The sequence below is a fragment of the Ranitomeya variabilis genome, chromosome 1 (genome assembly GCF_051348905.1).
Source record: "Ranitomeya variabilis isolate aRanVar5 chromosome 1, aRanVar5.hap1, whole genome shotgun sequence".
NCBI classification, from domain to species: Eukaryota; Metazoa; Chordata; class Amphibia; order Anura; family Dendrobatidae; genus Ranitomeya; species Ranitomeya variabilis.
In genome coordinates this window covers 108,365,554-108,388,621 of record NC_135232.1, presented here as the reverse complement: position 1 = coordinate 108,388,621, position 23,068 = coordinate 108,365,554, and the positions used below count along the sequence as shown (strand labels likewise).

The 23,068-nt window shown below is 44.6% G+C and overlaps 1 protein-coding gene across 2 annotated transcripts in view; it reads right to left on the bottom strand.

The window, feature by feature from the left end:
* Nucleotides 1-23,068, bottom strand: part of CERT1 (ceramide transporter 1) — a 64,540-nt gene that overhangs the window by 12,164 nt on the left and 29,308 nt on the right. The window contains exons 4-8 of one of the 2 annotated variants that reach the window (XM_077287405.1): nucleotides 3,992-4,099; nucleotides 3,670-3,808; nucleotides 3,003-3,083; nucleotides 2,559-2,716; nucleotides 89-181 (exon numbers count right to left, since the gene is read on the bottom strand). In XM_077287405.1, the coding sequence (XP_077143520.1) occupies nucleotides 89-181; nucleotides 2,559-2,716; nucleotides 3,003-3,083; nucleotides 3,670-3,808; nucleotides 3,992-4,099 (579 nt within the window). The remainder of the gene's footprint in view (nucleotides 1-88; nucleotides 182-2,558; nucleotides 2,717-3,002; nucleotides 3,084-3,669; nucleotides 3,809-3,991; nucleotides 4,100-23,068) is intronic. The other variant, XM_077287413.1, reaches the window with a different exon arrangement.

Below are 23,068 nucleotides of genomic sequence, written 5' to 3'. Positions count from 1 at the left end.
CCCAACACGTGTGATGTGCTCTGCCCCTGCCATCCATCTACCGTACCAGTATGTCCCAATGAGTTACCCTAGCAGACTGTACACCTACTTCATAGTCTGGTCCACCAAAGTGCGATTTCTTCTTCAGTTCGGTCATGGCATTCTTGTAGGCTTCTTCCACTCTTCTTCTCTTTTCAACCTCCTAAAATAAGTAGAATTAGTGTTATATATTAGAAAAAGAATGGCGGCACAGCTTGGTTTTATGATCAGCCATGGGGCAGTCAGATTCTATGCACAAAATGAAGAAAGGGTGGGGAAAAAAATAGTAAGGCTGGTCACCAGGGTTAGTAGTCCAGTGCGCGACTCGCTGATCCACACGGTAGAAAGTGCTACCCACAGCACAGAGCCGCTCGCTGGACAGACGGTGGGATCTGGATGACCGCCGGCTCCGTTTGCCGTTGCTTACTTGCAGCCGCTGCCATATTTCACACAGTGTCTTTACATTTACCAATTACGTTAATGGGATCTCATCCGCGCACAGACACATTAGTCAGAAGCTTTTTACTGAAGATGTGAACTACCCTGCAGGAAATCCTCACATATTAGCATGGGTTTTGCGGTTCTCAATATCCATATGTTGGCGTCACGGAAATACTAACTACAAGGAGAAATCCATTATAGGAGATTTAGTTTAAAAGGATATTCCAGTCTTAAAAAATTCACATTTAAGGTTCATTTTTAATTCATTTCGGATTTTAATTCACTTCCAACTAGATGTGTGCGGCCAGCACAGCACGAGTGAAATGAGTGAATCCATGCATGTCTAGTCACAGTGGCCGGAGGGACTGCAAACTTTTGGGATCAGCCTGGACAACCCATCTAAGTACAGAAATTGTAAAAGTAATCTCTCTCCACAAAATTACCACTGGAACCAAGTACAGGCGCTTGGTGCCACCAAACCGTTCAGTGCACCTTCCCACCTACTAGTTTTCTCCGCCCCTCTGCCCTGAGTGACAGCTCGGCATTATAGTGGCAGAGATAGATGGAGAATAAAGTAGTGGGTCGGAAGGTGCCCCGATCTGTTCGGCCACGCCAAACGGGCGGTAATGATGGTGCCTGGTCTCCATAGCCATTTTGTGCTGAGATACCTTTAACACATTAAAAGACATGGCAATTTTTCAATTTTGCATTTTCGTTTTCTTCTTGGCTTCTTGCAAGAGCCGTAACTTATATTTCTCCAATGACGTAGTTGAATACGGGCTTGTGTTTTTGTGGAACAAGTAGATTGTAAAAAATGTAAAAAAAGAAATCATTGTACCATATAAAGCAGTGAAACGCGTGGAAAAAAAAAAATCCAACTGTGGGGAAATTGCAGAGAAATAAAATGCAATTCCTCAATTGTTATTTTGGGTTTTGTTCATTGTGCGGGTAAACGACGTGACAACAAGACTCCAGGTCAGTACAATTACAATAATACCATGCTTGCATACCTTTTTGTAAGTGGTGAAAAAAATCCAGAAGTTTATAAAAATAAAATAAAAAACGTGGGTTTTATATTTCCATTGATCAAGCCGTATGAGGATTTTTTTCTTCTTTTTTGCATCTAAAGCCAACTGTTTTATGGATACAGATTTGAGGCACATAAGATGTTTTGATCCCCTTATTGCATTTTTGTAGGGAGGCTGGTGTCACAAAAACGAATATTTTTATTATCTTATTATGTTAATTATTATCTTATTCTATGCTTATTTTTATATTATGATAACCTTGTCCGTAAAAGTTTGGTCTATGTCAAATAGTTTTTTTTTTTAAATGGAGGAATAGGGGGGGGGGGGGGGGGTTCAATTTTTATATCTTGTTCGATCTATGTAACAATACCACAGATTTGCAGTCTGTAATGAAAGTTGAGGCCTGCAGCTGAGCTTCACAGGAGTGCCAAGATGGCGGTGATGGGGGTCTTCAGGAGACCCCAGGCTGCCATGGTACCCCATCTTCATGGGAGTAGATGAGTGTGAGCAATGCTAATGAGGTCATTTAAATGCCACTGTCAGAGACTGACGGCAGCATTTATATGATTAACAAGCAGCAACCAGAGCTCAGCTCCGGCCGCTGCGGTTAGACACACATGTGAGCGATATAACGTAGCCAGCATCAACCGCGTGCTGTACATGGAGCGCAGCTCCTGAGTCGGCTCCACACACAGTCAGACCAGTGCTGATGTACATTTATGGGATTACTCACTAAGGAGTTAAATACATTTTCCCAGAATCAAAACCATCACCTGGCTCCGTGATCTGTCAGTCCCATAGACTGTGCATGGACAGGTAGAATGCATGCTTGTCTGCCAACCTGGATAATGTTCAGGGGCCTCACTTTCACGATAAGTAAGGGTCCTATCATTGGGGCTCTAGCAGTTTACTAACAAGATAAGCGTAAAAATGTTGTATATGGCAAATTTTGATTATGGAAAAACTTTTAAGGATCTATTCATTAAGAGAAAATTTCGGATTTTTCCACCTTTGTTTTTGACAATTGGACCATCATGCCTCAATAGACCACAATGCAAAAATCGCCATTACCTTGTCCAGCCGTTTTTGCCAGCTGTCCTCCCGCTTAACCATAAGGTCAATGCAATGCGATAGAGTGGCCAATATCCCAGCTGTAGTGGCCTTAAAGGTAATTGCTTCGCCTTTAAAATCAATTCCGTTTATGCACTTAGGCGTCACATGTGGGAAGACTGAAATGCAAGGAAATCATGGGGAGACATTGTCAGTTAATACACACCGTCACACAAGGATACAGGGCAGAAGGGCTGGAAAAGCGGCAGCAGATATTGGAATACACTGCCTAAAGAAACCGCACCCTGTTCTGAGGATTGCCAATATTCAATGGGGGCAGTGTGTGTTATAGAGAGGAAAGCAGGAATAAAGGCAGTGAAGATAGGAAGGGGCTCATCATTGGAAGACGCGAGATGGCAGTCAGCACCACCCAGGTTACAGTGGTCATATAAGGAAGTGGCTTACGTTTTTCCCTGTTCCCATTACTGTTGTGAATATACTCTCCAGTGTGGTTTTGTAGGAAGTCTTCTTCGTCATCTTCAACTACTAAAGCAAAAAAACAAAACAAAACAAAAAAACACACGAAAGAATACACATCATGTAAATCTGTACATTCAGATGACAATGTAGAAAAGAGTAGTACAAATACAAACAATGGAAAATGAAAAACCCCAACATCTCCATTTAGACCCATAAATATTTTTGCTGTGTTTTTTTTTTTTTAATAGGATTACGGGCTTGGGTTACGCAGCGACTTTGCTGTCACAAATCGTGTGTCCGAAGACATCGCTAAATCACAGAATAATGCAAAAAAAAAAATGTGTTCACACTGCAACCTGCAAGGTACTGCCGAAAGAAAGTTGTAAAGAATCCAAGCGATTCCAACTTTGAGATTTATTACGGCACCTTGCTGGGCGTGACATGACCCCATTCATGATCTTTGGTTGCAGAACCTTTGTTGCCATATAGCCCCAGCCTTACAGTTTGGGTGTATAGAACATCCCATTGGAAGCATCTGTATAAGCTCTGCTATACTTTGTCCAAAGTAGGATGGATAAAGTACAACGACAAGCAGGGGGTTCTGACTTCTGAGACCCCCAGGGATCCCGAGAACAGGGATAATATACCGTACCTTTATCACGCTCCAGCTCATCTTTACACACCGCATCAGCACAAGCGTCAAAATACTTTTGCAGTGTGTCAACCTGTCTGCACAGAATGTCACGGAAAGTCTCCATCTCAGCAAGTTTCTCCCGTAAACTGTGTCCTTTCTATAAAAAAATAAGGTTGAATATGAATGTAAGATTATGTAAATGGTAGGAGTCAGTAAAAAAACAACACTACTTAAAAAGTTCAGATCACATTACCCATCATTTACCCTAAGAATGTCCAATAAGATATTAGATAATACTACGACTACTACGAACAGCTGATAATGACAATATATAGATTACCTTAAATGAGGACGTGGAAGTAGCAGAATAACCGCTTGCTCCAGAAACCAAGGACACCATGGAGCCATGCCTCCGTAAGCTCGACTCGGATCCATAGCCAGACTCAGACTGAAAGAAAGAAAAAACACAGATGGCTCCAAGTGTGAACTGGACCAGTCCTGCCACCATGCGATCAGACGCCACAAATCAGGAACAGCTTTTCTTCAATCCATTATTGCCGTTAGGATGCAATTGAGGATAAGTTGTGTTCATTTTCGCCTTATGGCCGACGAGAACTATCACAGCTATGCCAGAAAGGGTTAACAGACCACATGGACTTCTAATGGGTCTGTTACTTTCTGAACAGACTTATTGCTATCAAAACTAGAATATGAAGAGACACCCAAGAACACAAGTGTGAACAGAGTTTGATACATACAGTGGACTGGAAAAGAAAAAACCTACAACAATGTGACCTCATAAAAGACTGGTAGTTTATCTTGTACCTCATCAAAGGAGGCAGTTCAACAAAAATAGTGCTGCACCCATCTTTTAGGCATTTTTGACAGATTATGCTATGGAGCCTCCAATGCAGATGTGACTACGACAGAACAGTTATGAAGACATAAGGGTAATTAAGATGAAGGTCTAGTGAAGAAGTCAATGGCACTAAACCGATGCTGAGGAAAGCACGAGCCACCGCCGGCTGGCCCCTTACTCGGCACAGAATATCATGGGACGTGTGGCTGATGTCACTTTTATTATAGGAAGCTGATGTGCTGTGGAGGTCGTCACTGCAGCCACCACATCCAGCATTACAGTACTGGCAGCATGTCAACCACAGAGGTCATCACTGCAGCCACCACATCCAGCATTACAATCCTGGCAGCATGTCAACCACTGCTCACAGAGGTCATCACTGCAGCCACCACATCCAGCATTACAGTACTGGCAGCATGTCAACCACCATTCACAGAGGTCATCACTGCAGCCACCACATCCAGCATTACAATCCTGGCAGCATGTCAACCACTGCTCACAGAGGTCATCACTGCAGCCACCACATCCAGCATTACAATCCTGGCAACATGTCAACCACCACTCACAGAGGTCATCACTGCAGCCACCACATCCAGCATTACGGTCCTGACAGCATGTCAACCACCGCTCAGAGGTCATCACTGCAGCCACCACATCCAGCATTACGGTACTGGCAGCATGTCAACCACCGCTCACAGAGGTCATCGCTGCAGCCACCACGACCAGCATTACGGTACTGGCAGCATGTCAACCACCGCTCACAGAGGTCATCACTGCAGCCACCACATCCAGCATTACAGAACTGGCAGCATGTCAACCACCGCTCACAGAGGTCATCACTGCAGCAACCACATCCAGCATTACGGTACTGGCAGCATGTCAACCACCGCTCACAGAGGTCATCACTGCAGCCACCACATCCAGCATTACAGAACTGGCAGCATGTCAACCACCGCTCACAGAGGTCATCACTGCAGCAACCACATCCAGCATTACGGTACTGGCAGCATGTCAACCACCGCTCACAGAGGTCATCACTGCAGCCACCACATCCAGCATTACGGTACTGGCAGCATGTCAACCACCGCTCACAGAGGTCATCACTGCAGCCACCACAACCAGCATTACGGTACTGGCAGCATGTCAACCACCGCTCACAGAGGTCAGCGCTGCAGCCACCACATCCAGCATTACGGTACTGGCAGCATGTCAACCACCGCTCACAGAGGTCAGCGCTGCAGCCACCACATCCAGCATTACGGTACTGGCAGCATGTCAACCACCGCTCACAGAGGTCAGCGCTGCAGCCACCACATCCAGCATTACGGTACTGGCAGCATGTCAACCACCGCTCACAGAGGTCATCACTGCAGCCACCACAACCAGCATTACGGTAAAGGCAGCATGTCAACCACCGCTCACAGAGGTCAGCGCTGCAGCCACCACATCCAGCATTACGGTACTGGCAGCATGTCAACCACCGCTCACAGGTTATTGCTGCAGCCACCACGACCAGCATTACGGTACAGTCAGCATGTCAATCACCACTCGTGTTGAGAACTAACATTGCATCCTTTACAATCCTGCAAAATTTAACCCAGAGTCACAAAATGTCTCATGGGGTGAAGGCGCTAGGGGCCATCAGTATCTAGTGACCAGTAGTGATGGAGTGGATGCCTGGGTTCCACATTAGACCCACTGCGGAGAGATGTGACACTTGCCGCAATCTTTCTATAACCACTTTTCCTGCATTAGGTACAGTATTGACTTAGTAATACATTGACTACAATTAGCCAGTATGTGCGATTTGTGTCAGTGTCTAATAAAAAGTAACATTGCTAAGAAACAACCAACAAGAAATCACCTCCAGCAAAGAGGACCACCAACCCTCAACCTTCAGTCCATCCAGAAATTGCCATATGTGACACTTAGGCCCCCGGAAGACATAACACAATCGGATACAAGACAGCACAATAGCTGAATGACATTAACGAGTAAAAAGCAAAAATCACATGTACGACAGCACAGAGCCTGGTAAGCCGAGCTCCGTTATTCTCAGGAGAAAAAAACTCGATAGAAAATGCCAACATGCAGAGCAATGCCGGTCTAAGGTGCCTACCACCGTAACCCTGTCAGTGCCAAGAGGCAACTAGAGGGCACAACTATTGCTTGAGCGTCCCCAGCAGTCACCAACGTTCAGAACAGCGGCAGCGTGCAGAAAGTCAGTCCTGCAATTCTGGTTACCGGTCTAAACCCTGCTGCACTGCGTCACCTTCTCCAGCACTTTGGGCGTCCGAGCAGGTTCCATGTTATGGCTTCCTTTTCCCAGTAGTGCTCCCAGATAGAAGAGGAGATGAAGCACGTAAGCCCCACCCAACCCCTGCTGATGCTCGCCAAGGCAGGCGGTCCGGGATCACCAGTATGCAGCCTGAGGACACCAGGGAAGCATGCAGGCAGAAAGGGTTAATCACACTAATGACTGAAGAGGCTCATGGGAAATCCTCTTGAACTGTAACTGCATTTTCTCCGGCTGCATCCTGGGGACGTCAATCCATCGATGATTCTATTTATGGATGCGACTGATGACAAGCCCCATACATCGCCGCAGAATAAGTTAGCGCCGTGTCAGCAATGGGAACAGCATTTCAAATCGTAATCTCTAAGGCGAGCGCAAAGAAAATAAAATACATACACAAAGTAAAACTTCTCCAGAAGACCACTTTTTGGAAAAGACCACCCATTAAGACCCACTAGCAAATGAATTTTGGGTGGAAGTCTCAAAGCTGTTTCACTAGATAAAAGCAGTTTGGATATTCAATAGAAGGGAGCGATTCAGGTGGTCCTGCTCCGGTGCTAGTCCGGACTGGTCCTCCGGGGCAGCCGGCCTTAACTCCTGCACCAGACATCTCCAGAGCTTACCAGACCCCGAGAGGTCATGGCATCATGTGAGGTCTGGTGACAAGGCCTCCTGTTACACTATTGGGTCTAGGAAGCACAAGAGGTGTGGAGGACACCGGGCGGCTACGACGTATCACACTGGACGCCAGACTAGGGCAGTGCGAATAGATCTACTCATCTCTTCATTTAAGGTATATCCCTAGAATATGCAAAAATGCAGCCTCCTCTCCAGTCCCACTGCAAAGCGCCATTAGTTGGGCCATGCCGATAAGCAGGATCGGGCTGCAATGTTACTTTAATACACAGGTTTCCTGAAGTTTTAAAGGGAATCTGTCAGCAGGTTTTTGACATCCCATCTGAAAGCAGCCAGATGTAGGCCAAGAGACCCTTAATCCAATGATGTATCATTTAGTTTACTGGGTGCAGCCGAGACACAATCAAGAGTTTTCAGCTTTAACATGAAGCAGAGCTGAGAAAGCTGCCCCCGCCCACATCTGTATGTAGTTTTAAGCAAATCCACAGAGCACAGTGGTGTTCATTAACATATACAATAAATATAATAAAGATCTATATCAACCATATGTTTTATCATAAAGATCACCAGTGCGCTGTGGAAAATTAGTGGAATACCCACTAGTTACCGAGTACATGCAACCACAACCCACATACGGGTAAAAGCAAGGTGAGACAACAGACAGGAGATATATAAAAAAACGCCTTTATTGATTACAATTGGCAAAAAAACGTATATTAAAATACATATATATATAAAAAAAGTACACAGATGGACCGAAATAATATTTCCTTATACAAAAAATATATAAAAGATATATGGAAAATTATGGCTGACCTCACCCGTAATGCCTGTAAGATAGAAGGTGTGACTCCCACCCACTAAAAAAGCCTTATGCGTATATATAAAACCGATGTAAAAGAAGGGTTAACACAACATAAAAAAAGAGATGTATATAAGCACCACTATTTTAATAGTGCTTCTTAGTGAATAATAAGCCACATGGACCAAAATTGTAAAGTACGAGGCAAAATACCTAAAATCAATATATCGTGCACATACTAGTGTATATTCAATATTACAAACTCACGTGCAATATATAAAAAATATATATTCAAAGTATAAAATCCATGTGCAAAGCAACCAAGAAAAGGTGAAGAAATAAACAAAAAAATATCCTCATGCAAAAAGTGCAACAGTGCAATATTGCCACTGAGTGAGAACAAGTTGCACGGTGTATTGCTCAACTGCTTATATTATGTGATAAAGTGTATTAAGAACTATTATTGACCCAATGTTGGGCCAAAAGCAATACCAAGAGGTCACTATGGATCGCATAAAGCAAAAACCATGCCGCCGCGGTCCATACACTCAGTGATAGCAGGAGGGGGAGCTCACTATACCTCAAATACTGGCTCAAATCAGCGAGGTCAGCCCGGTCCTCATGTGAACGCGCCCCGACGCGCATTTCGGATAGTGATCCTTCTGACGAAGGATCACTATCCGAAACGCGCGTCGGGGCGCGTTCACATGAGGACCGGGCTGACCTCGCTGATTTGAGCCAGTATTTGAGGTATAGTGAGCTCCCCCTCCTGCTATCACTGAGTGTATGGACCGCGGCAGCATGGTTTTTGCTTTATGCGATCCATAGTGACCTCTTGGTATTGCTTTTGGCCCAACATTGGGTCAATAATAGTTCTTAATACACTTTATCACATAATATAAGCAGTTGAGCAATACACCGTGCAACTTGTTCTCACTCAGTGGCAATATTGCACTGTTGCACTTTTTGCATGAGGATATTTTTTTGTTTATTTCTTCACCTTTTCTTGGTTGCTTTGCACATGGATTTTATACTTTGAATATATATTTTTTATATATTGCACGTGAGTTTGTAATATTGAATATACACTAGTATGTGCACGATATATTGATTTTAGGTATTTTGCCTCGTACTTTACAATTTTGGTCCATGTGGCTTATTATTCACTAAGAAGCACTATTAAAATAGTGGTGCTTATATACATCTCTTTTTTTATGTTGTGTTAACCCTTCTTTTACATCGGTTTTATATATACGCATAAGGCTTTTTTAGTGGGTGGGAGTCACACCTTCTATCTTACAGGCATTACGGGTGAGGTCAGCCATAATTTTCCATATATCTTTTATATATTTTTTGTATAAGGAAATATTATTTCGGTCCATCTGTGTACTTTTTTTATATATATATGTATTTTAATATACGTTTTTTTGCCAATTGTAATCAATAAAGGCGTTTTTTTATATATCTCCTGTCTGTTGTCTCACCTTGCTTTTACCCGTATGTGGGTTGTGGTTGCATGTACATCTGTATGTAGACAGTGAGCTGCCTATCACAGGAGGAGGCGTATCAGACTAGCATGCTGCTGTGTCACAAATCAAGGAGCTTGATGAGAGAGGCATTGCCAAAATCTGTGTTTTAACCCCAACCTCATGCGGTCTTCAGATAACTTAGCAAAAACCTGCTGACAGATTCCCTTTAATTCTTAGGCATATACCTTCAATATCAGATTGAAGGGGTCCATCTCACAGCACCCCACTGGCGGCTGCATCCCCTTCATTACTTTGTAACAGATGTAAGGAAGCAAATTGATACTCAGCTATCACCTCACCATGTACAATTCAAAAATCTATTTGTTTTCATGGTTCGGAGAATTTTCTAAAAAAAATGTAACATATTAAAAAAAAATTCAAGCAGGAAACAAACAAAACCCTAAAAAATAAGGATTAAAAAAGACTGACAGCTACAAAAGGCACATGGCAATCCAGGATCTCACATAGTTGCTATATGGGCAAAAGAGCAAAAGCAGCAAAATCTGAGGTGCAAGCAAATTACACCACCATGGTCATCAACCTCTCCCCGTCAGACCCACATTCAGCTCTAAAAAGGTGGTCGGGAGCCTCATTGTAGAGGAACAAATCATACAAGCCATATAACCAACCAATAAAAAAAAGAGAAGACATTGGGCCATAGGGACCAGACTAGTTCTTCAGATGCCACTGTTGTACCAGGGTGAAGCTGCTGGGAGCGGCTCAGTATGCCGACTGTGTAAAACAGCCAGAAGCCGCTGCATGGAGAGCACACGGCGTCAGAGTGTTCTCCACACACAAGTCTGCAACCAGCCACGGATGTGTCACCCATTGATAAAGGGCTGAGAGAAGGGCGGTTAGAGCGATTCCAGCTCGGCTACATTGGCACTGCTCGCCTCCTAATAACCAATGTCTACAGATACCTGCCAGGACGGGGGAGATTACCAGGAATCGGGCTCCCTTTCTAAGGTCCAAATGGAGAAAAATGTATACAATTAGATTAATGCTTACAGGATTATTCCAGCTCCGCTCAGTTCTGTATTAGAAGACTACCTGCCACCGTGATGCCATATGTGCAGATATGTGCCTGGGACAGGTGGACGATATCTGCCAATCACACGCGTCCCAACCGGTATCTACAGACATGATGGCCTCTGTGCCGTTCACCTCCTGATGTGAAAGTGAGCAGAACTGGAATGAAACAATGATGGAAAATGGCCGTTCTTCTCACCTGTCTTCTGTCACTTAAGCGCATATTGGAGGAAAGCAAGGAAGAGGGAGCAATGGGACCTGCACGCAGGCAGAGGCCAGACGAGAGCATGAAAAATCGGCAGTTTCATCAATGGGCTATTTTCATCCATTTTATCATCTGTGTGTCAGATTTCTACGTCTGCGTCACATCCATTATTATACATCAACATGGGCAGCACGGTGGCTCAGTGGTTAGTATTGCAGCGCTGGGGTCCTGGGTTCAAATGTCACTAAGGACAACATCTGCAAGGAGTTTGTATGTTCTCCCCGTGTTTGCGTGGGTTTCCTCCGGGTTCTCCGGTTTCCTCCCACACTCCAAAGACATACTGACAGGGAATTTAGATTGTAAGCCACAATGGGGACAGCGATGATAATATATGTGCAAACTGTAAAGCGCTGCGGAATATGTTAGCGCTATATAAAAATAAAGATTATTATTTATCAACATTAAAAAATAAAGGTACAAGATCAAATACAGTTTCTTAGGTTAATAATGTATCCAGAAAAATCAGATGCTACACAGATGAGTATGGGATCCGATTTGTCATAGACTAGGAAATTCTCGGAATAGATGTGTCTTTCTTTTTCATACGGACGGCTGCCTGCTGTGCCCAGCACTAATGTGCCAGGCTAGGAGATAGCAACAAGACAAGGGTAGGGGACCCCCATAACATCAAATAAAAGGTCATTCTGTTGTAAAATGTATTCTGATACATTTCATTGATCTGACCTCTAATCCCTGTAGTTCTTGTATATTATGGAATGGCTATTTATGCGCTTGTCCACCATAGTTTTATTAAGGGGCTGTATGTCACGCAGAAGTAGCAGAGGACATTATTTCTCCTAGACATCGGCTGTCTAATGTATGCATTTATGGCTGGAGATGCCCCGGCACAGTCGGCGACATACGGCATGCTACTGTAAGCAATATGCTCCGGCATCTGTGCTGTTCTTGGCAGTCGGCGACTAGCGCACACCCAGGAATAACAGATGTGGAGGAGCAGCCTGGTCAGCAAGGGAGCGGGCCCAGACCACACATTCCCATGTCCGTCTACACCCATAGCCGTACCCTGTTCACATGGAATTTGTAAGGACACATGGAAGATCTATTACACTGGTTTCATGTAACACACATATATATATATACAGCCTAGGCAAACACGGGTTAAAATTCCAACCATAGGTGGAGGAAGAGACTGTCATTTTTTGATAGATTATACAATGTATTGTGTATGGGGGCTGCAGAAAATCCAGTGAGAAGTGCTAAAAATGCAAAGAGACCACCAAACGCAAATATCCTAATGAATAGGACCGCAAAATTTTTTTTTCAATAAATGATGAACCACCCCACAAGAACCATGAGGATGCGGCTCCGGTCTATGTTTTGACAGCTGGGATGACCAGTAGAGCAGGCAGGATGGTTTATATGGAGCAGCATGGAGAATCAATTACCGTCACATTATTAATGTATGACTCCCAAGATAAAAAAAATAAAACGAGCCGCAGTGCACACAGTCCAACACTAGATGGCGCTGGTGATAAAGCCAGCAGAGCTACAGTGGAGGTTACTATCGGTCAAAGCCCAAAGGTAACACATCAGACAATACCAGCGCCGCATTAATATAATGAGCGGATAATAGACATACACACACTTCACCTAGAACACAACGGGCCCTTCTTGTTTCCATCTCACCCAAAAAGAAAATGGAAGCGGAGCCTTAAAAGCATTTACTACAAACAAGTAAGAGAAAGGCTTGGGCTTGTTGTGGCCGCCAGGTCATCACAGATCGGAACATTTCCATGATCACTGCACGCAAGCTGCACAAAAAGACATCACATAGCAATGACATGCTACCACGAGAAAAATCACCGACACGTCCAAAGACAGGACTTCGAGCTCAGCAGCGATCAGATCCAATGACGTCCTCCCCCAAAGACGACGCTGCACATTCACATGAGAAGCAGCACTAGGCCCATTATATGGCAGGTAGCCTACATTTTCACCAGTTTTCTAATCTGCTGGCTCTATCTGACCTGGTCTCACCCAGAGGGTGTCATCTAGCTGCTATGGTGGCAAGGGCCGGCCTGATACATAGATTTTCTTTGCATTAGAGGTCATGGTTGCCCCCTCTGGGCCGAGCACCCTGATCCACACATCTTACCTAGACTGGTAGGTAGGTAGGTGTGTGTATAATGTCTTCTATACACTGCACATACAGACAAAAGGGATCCTGCTCTCTGTCTGTAGCAGCATGGAAGACATTATACATCAGTACTGCGCTGTGTAACTGTGAATCCCACTCTGGAGTGAGTCAAATCTGTTGCATGAAGCTGCAGCAGGACCTGCCCTGTCTCCCACTCCACTGACGGAACCTTACTTCTCCCTTCCCCTCTCCATGCAGTTCAATAGGCTGTGTAACTTGACAGATTTAAGACAGTTTTTTAGAGAGTGGATAGTGAGTTTAGGAGGCAGGAGAAGTAGTGGCTCATAAGTGGAGAAAGAAGCGGATTTCTCTGATAAGATGCATTACAAAGTTTCATATATTTCCTTGTACTTTGATTTGGGCAAAGTTTGATAAAATGACAGCGACCATATAAATCAAAGGGGAAAACCTTTAGCAAATATGTGATCAGCACAACACAGACCCCTGCGGGTTACTTATCGCACTTTCTATGTTGGTTTGACAGATTTACCACCAATCATTACTATAAAAGTTAAAAAGACACGTAACGCAAGAGGATGAAGGTCCCAATTAGGATCTTTATTGTTGGGGACTTCAGAGAAATATATGGACACGGCAAGCAGAAATGGAGGGAATCTCGGATGTATCATGGGCACAGCACACTGACAAGGCCAGGCTGTACGTTACGGTTTTCACTTTACTTTGGGTGTTTAGGAGTAAAATAGATTTCATTTTGTTTTGTTTCCTACTCCAGTCCTGTTATCCATCCCGAAATATCTACCATGTATACAAAAAATGACAACATACTACGTAGGATATTAAAATCAGACTGACCGTACAATATTACAAAACAATCTGGAGAAAATGTCTGATGGGCAATGCACCTAGCACAGAGTAATCCTACAGCTACATATACATTAAATGGGACCATACTTGGGACTACAGGACAGGAGAAGGACTTGGCTATTCTGGTTACAAGTAAGCTGAGCAGCAGCCGCAAAAGCAAACAAGATTTTAGGGTGTATAGAAAGAGATAAAATCCAGCGATCCCAGCACAATTTTACACACTTATATAGCGCCACGAATTCCATAGCGCTTTAGAGACATTATAAATCCCTGGTGAGGCCACATCTAGAATATGGGATCCCCTCTGTAAAAAGGATTTTCAGAAGATAAGAGTCAGATCAAAGGCGACAACTGGATTATTACAAGGGATGGAAGGTCTCATGAGGAAAGGTTGGAAAGGTTGAGCTTATGTAGCATAGAAAAAAAGATGCCTTAGAGGGGATCTCATTTACATGTATAAATATATGTGTGGTCAGTACAAAGGACTAGTCCATGCCTAAGGTACCATCACACTCAGCGACGCTGCAGCGATATAGACAACGAGCCGATCGCTGCAGCGTCGCTGTTTAGGTCGCTGGGGAGCTGTCACACAGACCTCTCTCTCCAGCGACCAACGATCAGGGGAACGACTTCGGCATCGTTGAAACTGTCTTCAACGATGCCAAGTCCCCCTGCAGCACCCGGGTAACCAGGGTAAACATCGGGTTACTAAGTGCAGGGCCGCGCTTAGTAACCCGATATTTACCCTGGTCACCATTGTAAAAGTAAAAAAAAAAAACACTACATACTCACCTTCTGATGTCTGTCACGTCCCCCGCCGGCGGCTTGCCTGCACTGAATGTGTCACCGCTGTGCTGCTTTACGGCCGGCACTGGCAGTCAGTGCAGGAAGCCCTTGGCCAGAGCGCGTGCATTTAGCAGCGCTCCTGCCGAAAGCAGTTTAACCCTGTGGACGCGACAGACATCAGAAGGCGAGTATGTACGGTTTTTTTTTTACTTTTACAATGGTAACCAGGGTAAATATCGGGTTACTAAGCGCGGCCCTGCGCTTAGTAACCCGATGTTTACCCTGGTTACCATTGTAAAACATTGCTGGCATCGTTGCTTCTGCTGTCAAACAACGATACGCACCGATCTGACGACCAAATAAAGTTCTGGACTTCTAGCTCCGACCAACGATCTCACGGCAGGATCCAGATCGCTGCTGCGTGTCAAACACAACGAGATCGCTATCCAGGACGCTGCAACGTCACGGATCGCTGTCGTTCTCGTTGTAAAGTCGCTCAGTGTGAAGGTACCTTTATTCCTTCCAAGGACCATACTAAGGACCAGGGGGGCACTCATTAAGGGTGGAAGAAAGGCGACTCCGGCAGCTAAATAGGAAAGGATTCTTTACAGTTAGAGCAGTCAGACACTGCAATGCCGACCATTGCAAAGGGCTGGACCATTTCCTCAGTACACAACATTGTGGGTCATTTAGTGACAAAATGTATAATTTAGTTGAACTTTATGGACCTGGGTATATTTCAAACTATGTAACAAATGCTGAATGCATTTTTATTTTATTTTCTAGAGCAGTATTATATAGAAGAGCTGTGTAATCATTATCAGTATCACTGAAGGTAAGTTATAGCCTCCATTGTAATCAATGAATACACCAGCACAACTCTGCCACACAGGGGTGGGTAGGTCGTGAAGGGAAGACCCCCACAGTGACATCCATATTAGCTCATACAGACTCATACAGGGTCACCGTTATCTTAAATGGACTGGAAATTCTAAAACATACACAAATGTGTTGCCTGCCCTAAAAAAAAAAAAAAATCCCATTTTGTAAAGCGACATTTGGCTGCTATATTACACTACAAAAGCAGTGGACAGCATGAATGGAAGTTGTGAAGTTGCATAGTGTACAGCTAGGTCAGGGGGCACCATGAAGGATTAATGCGGCATTTCTCTTACACAGTGATCCCTTTAAAGGGAACCTGTCAGCAGGATTTTACATATGGCACTGCTTAATAAGTGCTTGTCCCCAAATAAAAAGTATTCCGTGAATCTGCTAAAGACCATTGCACGGGATCGGTACAAATCGAGGACTAGTTTCTGTTCCCGGGTGAATACAAGAGACGCAGCTATACACTATTTTCTCGTTAAAAAAATCACAATCTCAACACATGATTCACAATTGTGAAAACTGAACCATTTCTGCCTTTTGCTTTGCAATACAGATAAGGAAAAAAAATTAATCTAAATATAAAATCCTAATTCCTTCATGATGTACGGTATTACTTTAAAACAGCTGATTGACGGGAGTGAGGAGCGGACAGATTAATAGGAATGGCCAATCAAGAGGATCAGCTATAATTTTTTAAGAACCAGGATAACCCCCTTATTAAGCATTTCCAGTATCTGGGTGTGCAGCCGTCACACAGCCCTGTATATGGTAACAAGTGGGGGAATTTCTGGATTATCCTGTGACATATGTACTATACGCCACGGCTCCTCTGCTCGCAGGCTGGTCTTAGCACTTGAGTATTATAGTGTCTGTCTTGGAGATGGAAGTCAGTCAGGATCAGACATTCAGGACGAAAGCCGATTAAGCAGCGCAGTCAGATGGGAGGATGACGCACGAGCTGGAGACGGCTAATAAGTGTCGTCCGGATACTAATGCCAGAGGGTCCTCACAGGAACAAGCGGCTCAGAAAACCAGAGGCTCCTAATGTCTGTACCCGACTCCTCGCTCCTGGGATCTCGCACGCCGTGCTTTACATAGACAGCTCAGAGGCGCGAAGCTCAGCATTTGATGGTCTAACAGTGGGCCACATACATGGGTGGTTGGAGATGGTACCTGTGCTTTAGGACCCGATCACATCACATTCAGGATATGGATACAGATATAGATATATACACACACACACACACACACACACACACACTGTATATAGCTCCTGATGTATACTTCAAAGGAGCAGGCGGGCATCTTGTGCCATGTATCTACCTGTGCGGGCACCGTCATCGCCAGGACCCGTTATGGCCCCAGTAAGTGCCCTATGACCGGACCCTATGCTAAGCATGTGTCATTTCTACAGACGCAGCAGCACGTGTCCTCCGAGACTCAGAGGCACATGGTCCGTGAGTCATAGGACGGTAAACCCTGGATCTGCAGGAAATCATGGCCTTGCCCGGCTGCGGGGAGCAAACTCTTCACTTTCCACCCTTTCCAGATTACACACACACTGCATTAGTCAGAGCCGGAATAGAATCCAACAACAATGGACGGAGGAAAGATCTGACTAGTAAAACAGGAATGTTGTCAACTCATCGCAAGGGGAAATCCTACAGCTACAACATGGAGAAGGAAAATAAAGGCCAGGACTCCCCCTGAACACCATTGTGGCCGGTTCATGGACATAGTGGAGCGGGTGCCAGGATCACACACCTACAGATTGGTGCTCACCCAAAACTACGCAGCAGCATTAGTGCCAGCTGTAGGGGACGTCACATCCAGCGCTCGGACGTGGGTTATGTGCACAGCAAAGGCACGGTCTACCACGCTTCATCCACTGCCCGAACAGAGGCCAGACAGACTCCTGATAAAGCCTCGACGTGGGGTAAAACACAAGGTGAACATAGCCTTATTCTGCGGTCACATAATCCTGGAGTAGCTGAACTCCAAAAGCCCAAAACTTAAAAGGGTTCTGTAATTTAATAAGAGCCCTACAGAGCTGATATCGCCCACTTTTCACGCCACAATGCAGACAACAATATAAACTACCTATGGGGAAAAATGGCCACACAGTGCCAGGAGGAAGGCGAGAGGAATGATAACATGCTCCAGAATGGCTATATTATGGGACACACAGATACTGGGTATAACAGACGTGTCACAAGTAGATACAGGAGAAGCAGTCTAGGGTACAATGCACAGATCTCCTTCTGGGTCTCGGACGTTACAAATTGGGGTCATCCTGGTAAATGTGTATACCTGTAACAGGCAAGCGGCTGGCAGGGATTACGCTTAGTTTCTGTAGCAGATTACACAGATTAGGAAGGCTAGAGTAATGTTACATCAATACTCAGGGCACAATCCAGAAGTGTCCCTGCAATCTTCTGGTTCCCGCTGCAGCCTCCTTGGGTCGGAGACATGACCCTGCCGTGCGCGCTGCCTCTGCCCCGCACATATTATTCCAGGTTCATCCATGTTTGATCGCCCACTGGGATTTATAGCTGTATGAAATAATACATGGCTGTATGAAAAGCAGCCAACAAGTCTCCATGTGATCAGGGGAAACGGGTGTAACGTGAGGCCCTGATCTCCCAGCGCTGGTGTAACAGGTGCCCAATTCATTACAAAGGCACGAGCCTCTATTTCTTCTTTCATTTTTGAAAAGTAATTTATTCATAAAAATCTTTTTTTTTTCTATGAAATGTAATTGTTTGCCATCTGACATGATAAAATAACATTGTTTTCATAAATTTTCCCCCAAAATTATTGTCTACAAAATACTTCCCGGACATGTCCAGATTTCTACAATGGCACCCGGGAATTATGGGAAAAGCAGGAATGGGACCACAATCACATACAATTAACTACATCGCTACATCAATTAACTGCCTTCGATCACATTTTAAAGGGACAGTCCAGCATAATTTTTTTTTATTAAGACAAACTAATAAAGTAACAAACAGAAATAGTCGCCTCTTGTCACACCCATGGATCCAGCGCTGGCCACCCCGGTGGATGATGCAGGCTCCAGAAGAAAATTGTGAGGTCTAGATGTCACATGACCGCTGAGGCCTGCGATTGGCTGAAGTGGTCAGGTGACTTATGATGCCCTATTGTAGTCATCTAACTGCTGCCGTGGTCCGGTGACATCCAGGCAGCACTGTCATGGCTTGTGGAGTGCAGCACCGAAGCAGAATTCACTGAAACCCTGGTGGGGAGAGGAGGAGAGTGTCTCCAATCGTTGTTTTATCATAGTCCTTGCCTTTTGAAATAAAAAAAAAATGCAATAATGGATAATCCCTTTAAGACTTAATTCAGATTGTCTAAAAATTAGACAGTAAATCTGTTCCATCGTGTAATAGTGGTATCTGACATACGAAGGTCAATGTGCATCCAAACAAGGACTTTGTCCATCGGGAAAGGAAACGTCTCCCATGGAACGACGTGGTGATGTCCTGCAAGACTTCAGCCTCCTCTGTGTACCCCACCCGCTGACACGGCAGGAGACCACAGCGGTGCTGTGTAACACTAGAGTGTGTGTGTATAGCTGGCGACTCGGGGCCGTCACAAGCTGCAGATCTGTAGGGTATCGATTGCTGACATTTTAGAAAGCATTTACTCCATTACTGATGTCTCCGCTGTGTATGGTGCAGGATGACATCGGAGATTACAGATCAATAATTCTCATGTGTTTGTTTAGAAAAGAGACCAAGTAAGGACATGGCGAGACATAATGACTTACTGCCACAGAGAGGAGCCGAGCAGCAGGGAGAGGACACAGTGCTGGGCCTAAGGCACGCCGCCCGTTCTGCACCGCGTCTATGGCGTCTCTGCAGTGCGCTCCTCTCCCGTCTGCAGCTTTAGGCCTCATGCACATAGCTCTGCTCCATAACAGATCCACTGACGGGGAAAAAAAATGTTCGTTTTTTGGTAGAAAAATAAATTTAACGCCCCTGAAAGAATTAAAAATGAAATGTAAAAATAGTTGTTGAATTGCACAGACCTGACAAAACCATGTTTCCAGATCAAACCGGTAGTGTAAGATTATACGACGTCTTTTTCAGGCAGATCCCACCTGAAACCTGCCTGAAAATGTACTAAAAAAAATAACCCATCAAAAACAACAAACACATGCAGAACAACGTCAAAACGGCTTGCCGTGCGTATGCTTCGTATTTTACAATTTCTTTCAACCACTTCAGGCTTTAAAAGATGCAAAACGGCTAATGGAAGTGGCTGGTCCGTTCTTCTGCTTGGAAGACCAAACTAGCTTTGGCGTTTTCCTATAGGAAAAATGAGGCTGTGAGCACATACCCTTAAGAAAAAAAAAATAAAATAAATAATAAATCTAAAAAAAATAAAAAACTATGGTGGAAATGTGCATTTTTAATCATTTCACCACACCTGGAATTTCTGGCCGTTGTTCAGTAGATTGCATGGTTAAGTGCATGGTGTCCTTCAAAACTACAAGCCTTTGTAAGACTAGGCTGGGGTCTAAGGGGTAACGTTTCTCCTTATGGAGAGTGACATACCAGCTCTGGCTTGTCAAGGTAAGGAGGCTTATTAGCCGTGCAATGCTCCTCTGGGAAATATAATATGCAAATTGCCTCTTCAGAGACGAAGAGGACTTAAACTGTATAGTGCCACCTGTTGGAAGTAGCGATCCTACAAGTCACAATCAACCCTTTAACGAGTCGTGCAATATGACTTAGGATGAAAGCCAAATCAGTATCTCAATTCGCAGACACGGTGTTTCGGGCTGTTGGCCCTCGTCAGTGCGAAGCATGAGAACTGATTTGGCTAGAGGAGAGGCTATAGACTGGAGTCTAAGGGGTAAGGTTTCTCCTTGTGGAGAGTGACATACCAGCTGGCTTGTCAAGGTAAGGAGGCTTATTCGCCGTGCAAGGGTTGATTGTGACTTGTAGGATCGCTACTTCCAACACGTGGCGCTATACAGTTTAAGTCCTCTTCGTCTCTGAAGAGGCAATTTGCATATAAGACTAGGCTGAAAGACTAAGTGTCAAAATATAATTTGGCCTTGGTGGGTAGGGGTGAAAGACGAGGTCTCGGAAGAGAATTTGCCATTGTCCTGGTAGTGGCCGCTGTGGGGTAAATGCATTATAGGGCGGATATTAAATAGGCATTTATATAATACATGAAGGGCGTAGTGATTGTTAGCAGCTCTCCAGTATAGTGAGGGGGTCCCACACTGCCTCGTTTATATGGCCTGATGGGAAAGCCACTACAGCTTATCAGAACGGCCCCTTGAGGAAGCCCACGCGAAACGTGCGTTGGGGCTGTCTGTCTAGTGTCCTACTTAGACCTACATCGGTTAGAATCAATCCTTCATGGTTTAGATTGTTATATTGTCACTTTTTAGGTCCAACTCCGTTTTTGACTATATATTTATGGCCACACTTTGACACTTGTCATGGTATAGTAGTTTTGTGACCTGTTATTGACAACTGACCACATTCGCAATTTGGGATACAAATGTTATTGCTTTCAGGAACATGATTCCCCCGATTTATATACTATTAAAGTAGTGACCCTAGACATTTTTTTTTACCAGAGTCCTTTATGGCCCATCAGAAATATATCAAGTAGCATAGGTTGAAAAAAGACTGAGGTCCATCAAGTTCAACCTTTCTCCACCAATTGAACATTTTGTCACTACCAATAGTTCAGAACAAGCAGTGAATAAAAGGAGTTGTGTAGGATCTGGAATGTGGAAAACTGAACAGGCCATTTTGTAAAATACTCGCCAGTCCTCAAAGCGGCAAGGTCTGAACGTCCTGCACTACAGGCCAACAAGCCAAGGACATCAAAGCTTAAAGGGGTTGCCCCTTTAAAAAAACCTTCTGCTATACATAAATAAAGTAAAAATAATAAATATAATCATCATAAATAAAATCTTTATTTTAAATGTAATGAAAAAAAGCCCACTAAACCATAAACATTACTTACCCTCCCTGGGACCAATGCAGTGTCTCCACCGCTGCCTCAGTCTCTGCTGTTTTGTCTGCAGCCAATCGGTGACCTCAGTGGCTCATGTGGTCTACACAGGCAGAGGCACGCAGAGCTCAATGACTGGCTGCAGCGCTGTTGATGTGATGTCAGTGTTGCAGAGACTGGCAGTAGCAGAGTCTCAGAGCTGGACCTGGGGACGGTGAGTAGTACTTTGCTTTTTTTAATACCCACAGCTTATAGAAGAAAGCTTTCTCAACCCCATTAAATATAACAAGACAAATCTGCAATGCCTGGATGGTAATAAAACTCAGAAATCCATCTTTTCTCCGCACTGTCCTTGTCACAGTGGGTAACAAGGACGCTGTCTGGGACGGTTCGCCCACAAGGCCGCCTGCTGCTATGGATCGGCGGTGTCCCGGACTCCTGGTAACGCAGGCTTCTCCTATCTAATCCCCACCAGACTATCCTGCTCATCCAGTCTGCAGAGCCTTGGGACGGGAGCCAAGACTGCTCTTTTTAGACACAAGTTTACACGAAGCTCATGAATAGAAATCAGTCTGAAAGCAAAGTCCACAAGGATCTCATGTTGTTTCCAAGAGGGCGGAAGAGAAAAAAAAATAAAAAATCAGGGATTGTTGTGTCCAACATCTTGTATCACTACGTGACCATTCACTGCGGAGGCAGAAACCCGCGGCGCCTCCTTTCATCCATCATTAACACATTAAATCCTATGTATCTTCTGAAGTGTTAATACGCCATCGAGTACAATACTTGACAAAAACATTATCCCAGTCCTATAGGCCGCAGGTCAAGCCTTCCACCGCCTCATGCCTTCACAGCCATTGTACCGATAAGCCTAGAAAACACAGAACAATGGGCCCGGTATAGCGGAGCCGTCACCCAGCTCTGCCCTATGGGATCTACACCACACCGGGGGTTACATGGTAAATTACTTTATGGAGTCCCGTCATCAGACAACACATGAGAACTATACTAGTGGCCATTTACAGCCGCTTCTCCTGATTACTGACTATTACAAAGAGTTTGCACATTCTCTCAGTCCCTTAGAAGTGAATGGATTGAGGATAGTCATGTGTTTTCACCACCTTTCAGGTATACAGGGCAGACATAGATCGCCACTATGTCAGTCCCATAGAAGTGAATGGATTGAGGGTAGTCGTGTGTCCAGCTCCTTTCAGGTATACAGGGCAGACAGATTGCTCTTCTGTCAGTCCCATAGAAGTGAATGGAACAGTGGTCCAGCATACACGCCAGCGCTCCACTCACACAGGCGAGTTTGGTACCTCCATTCTTAGGTCAGTG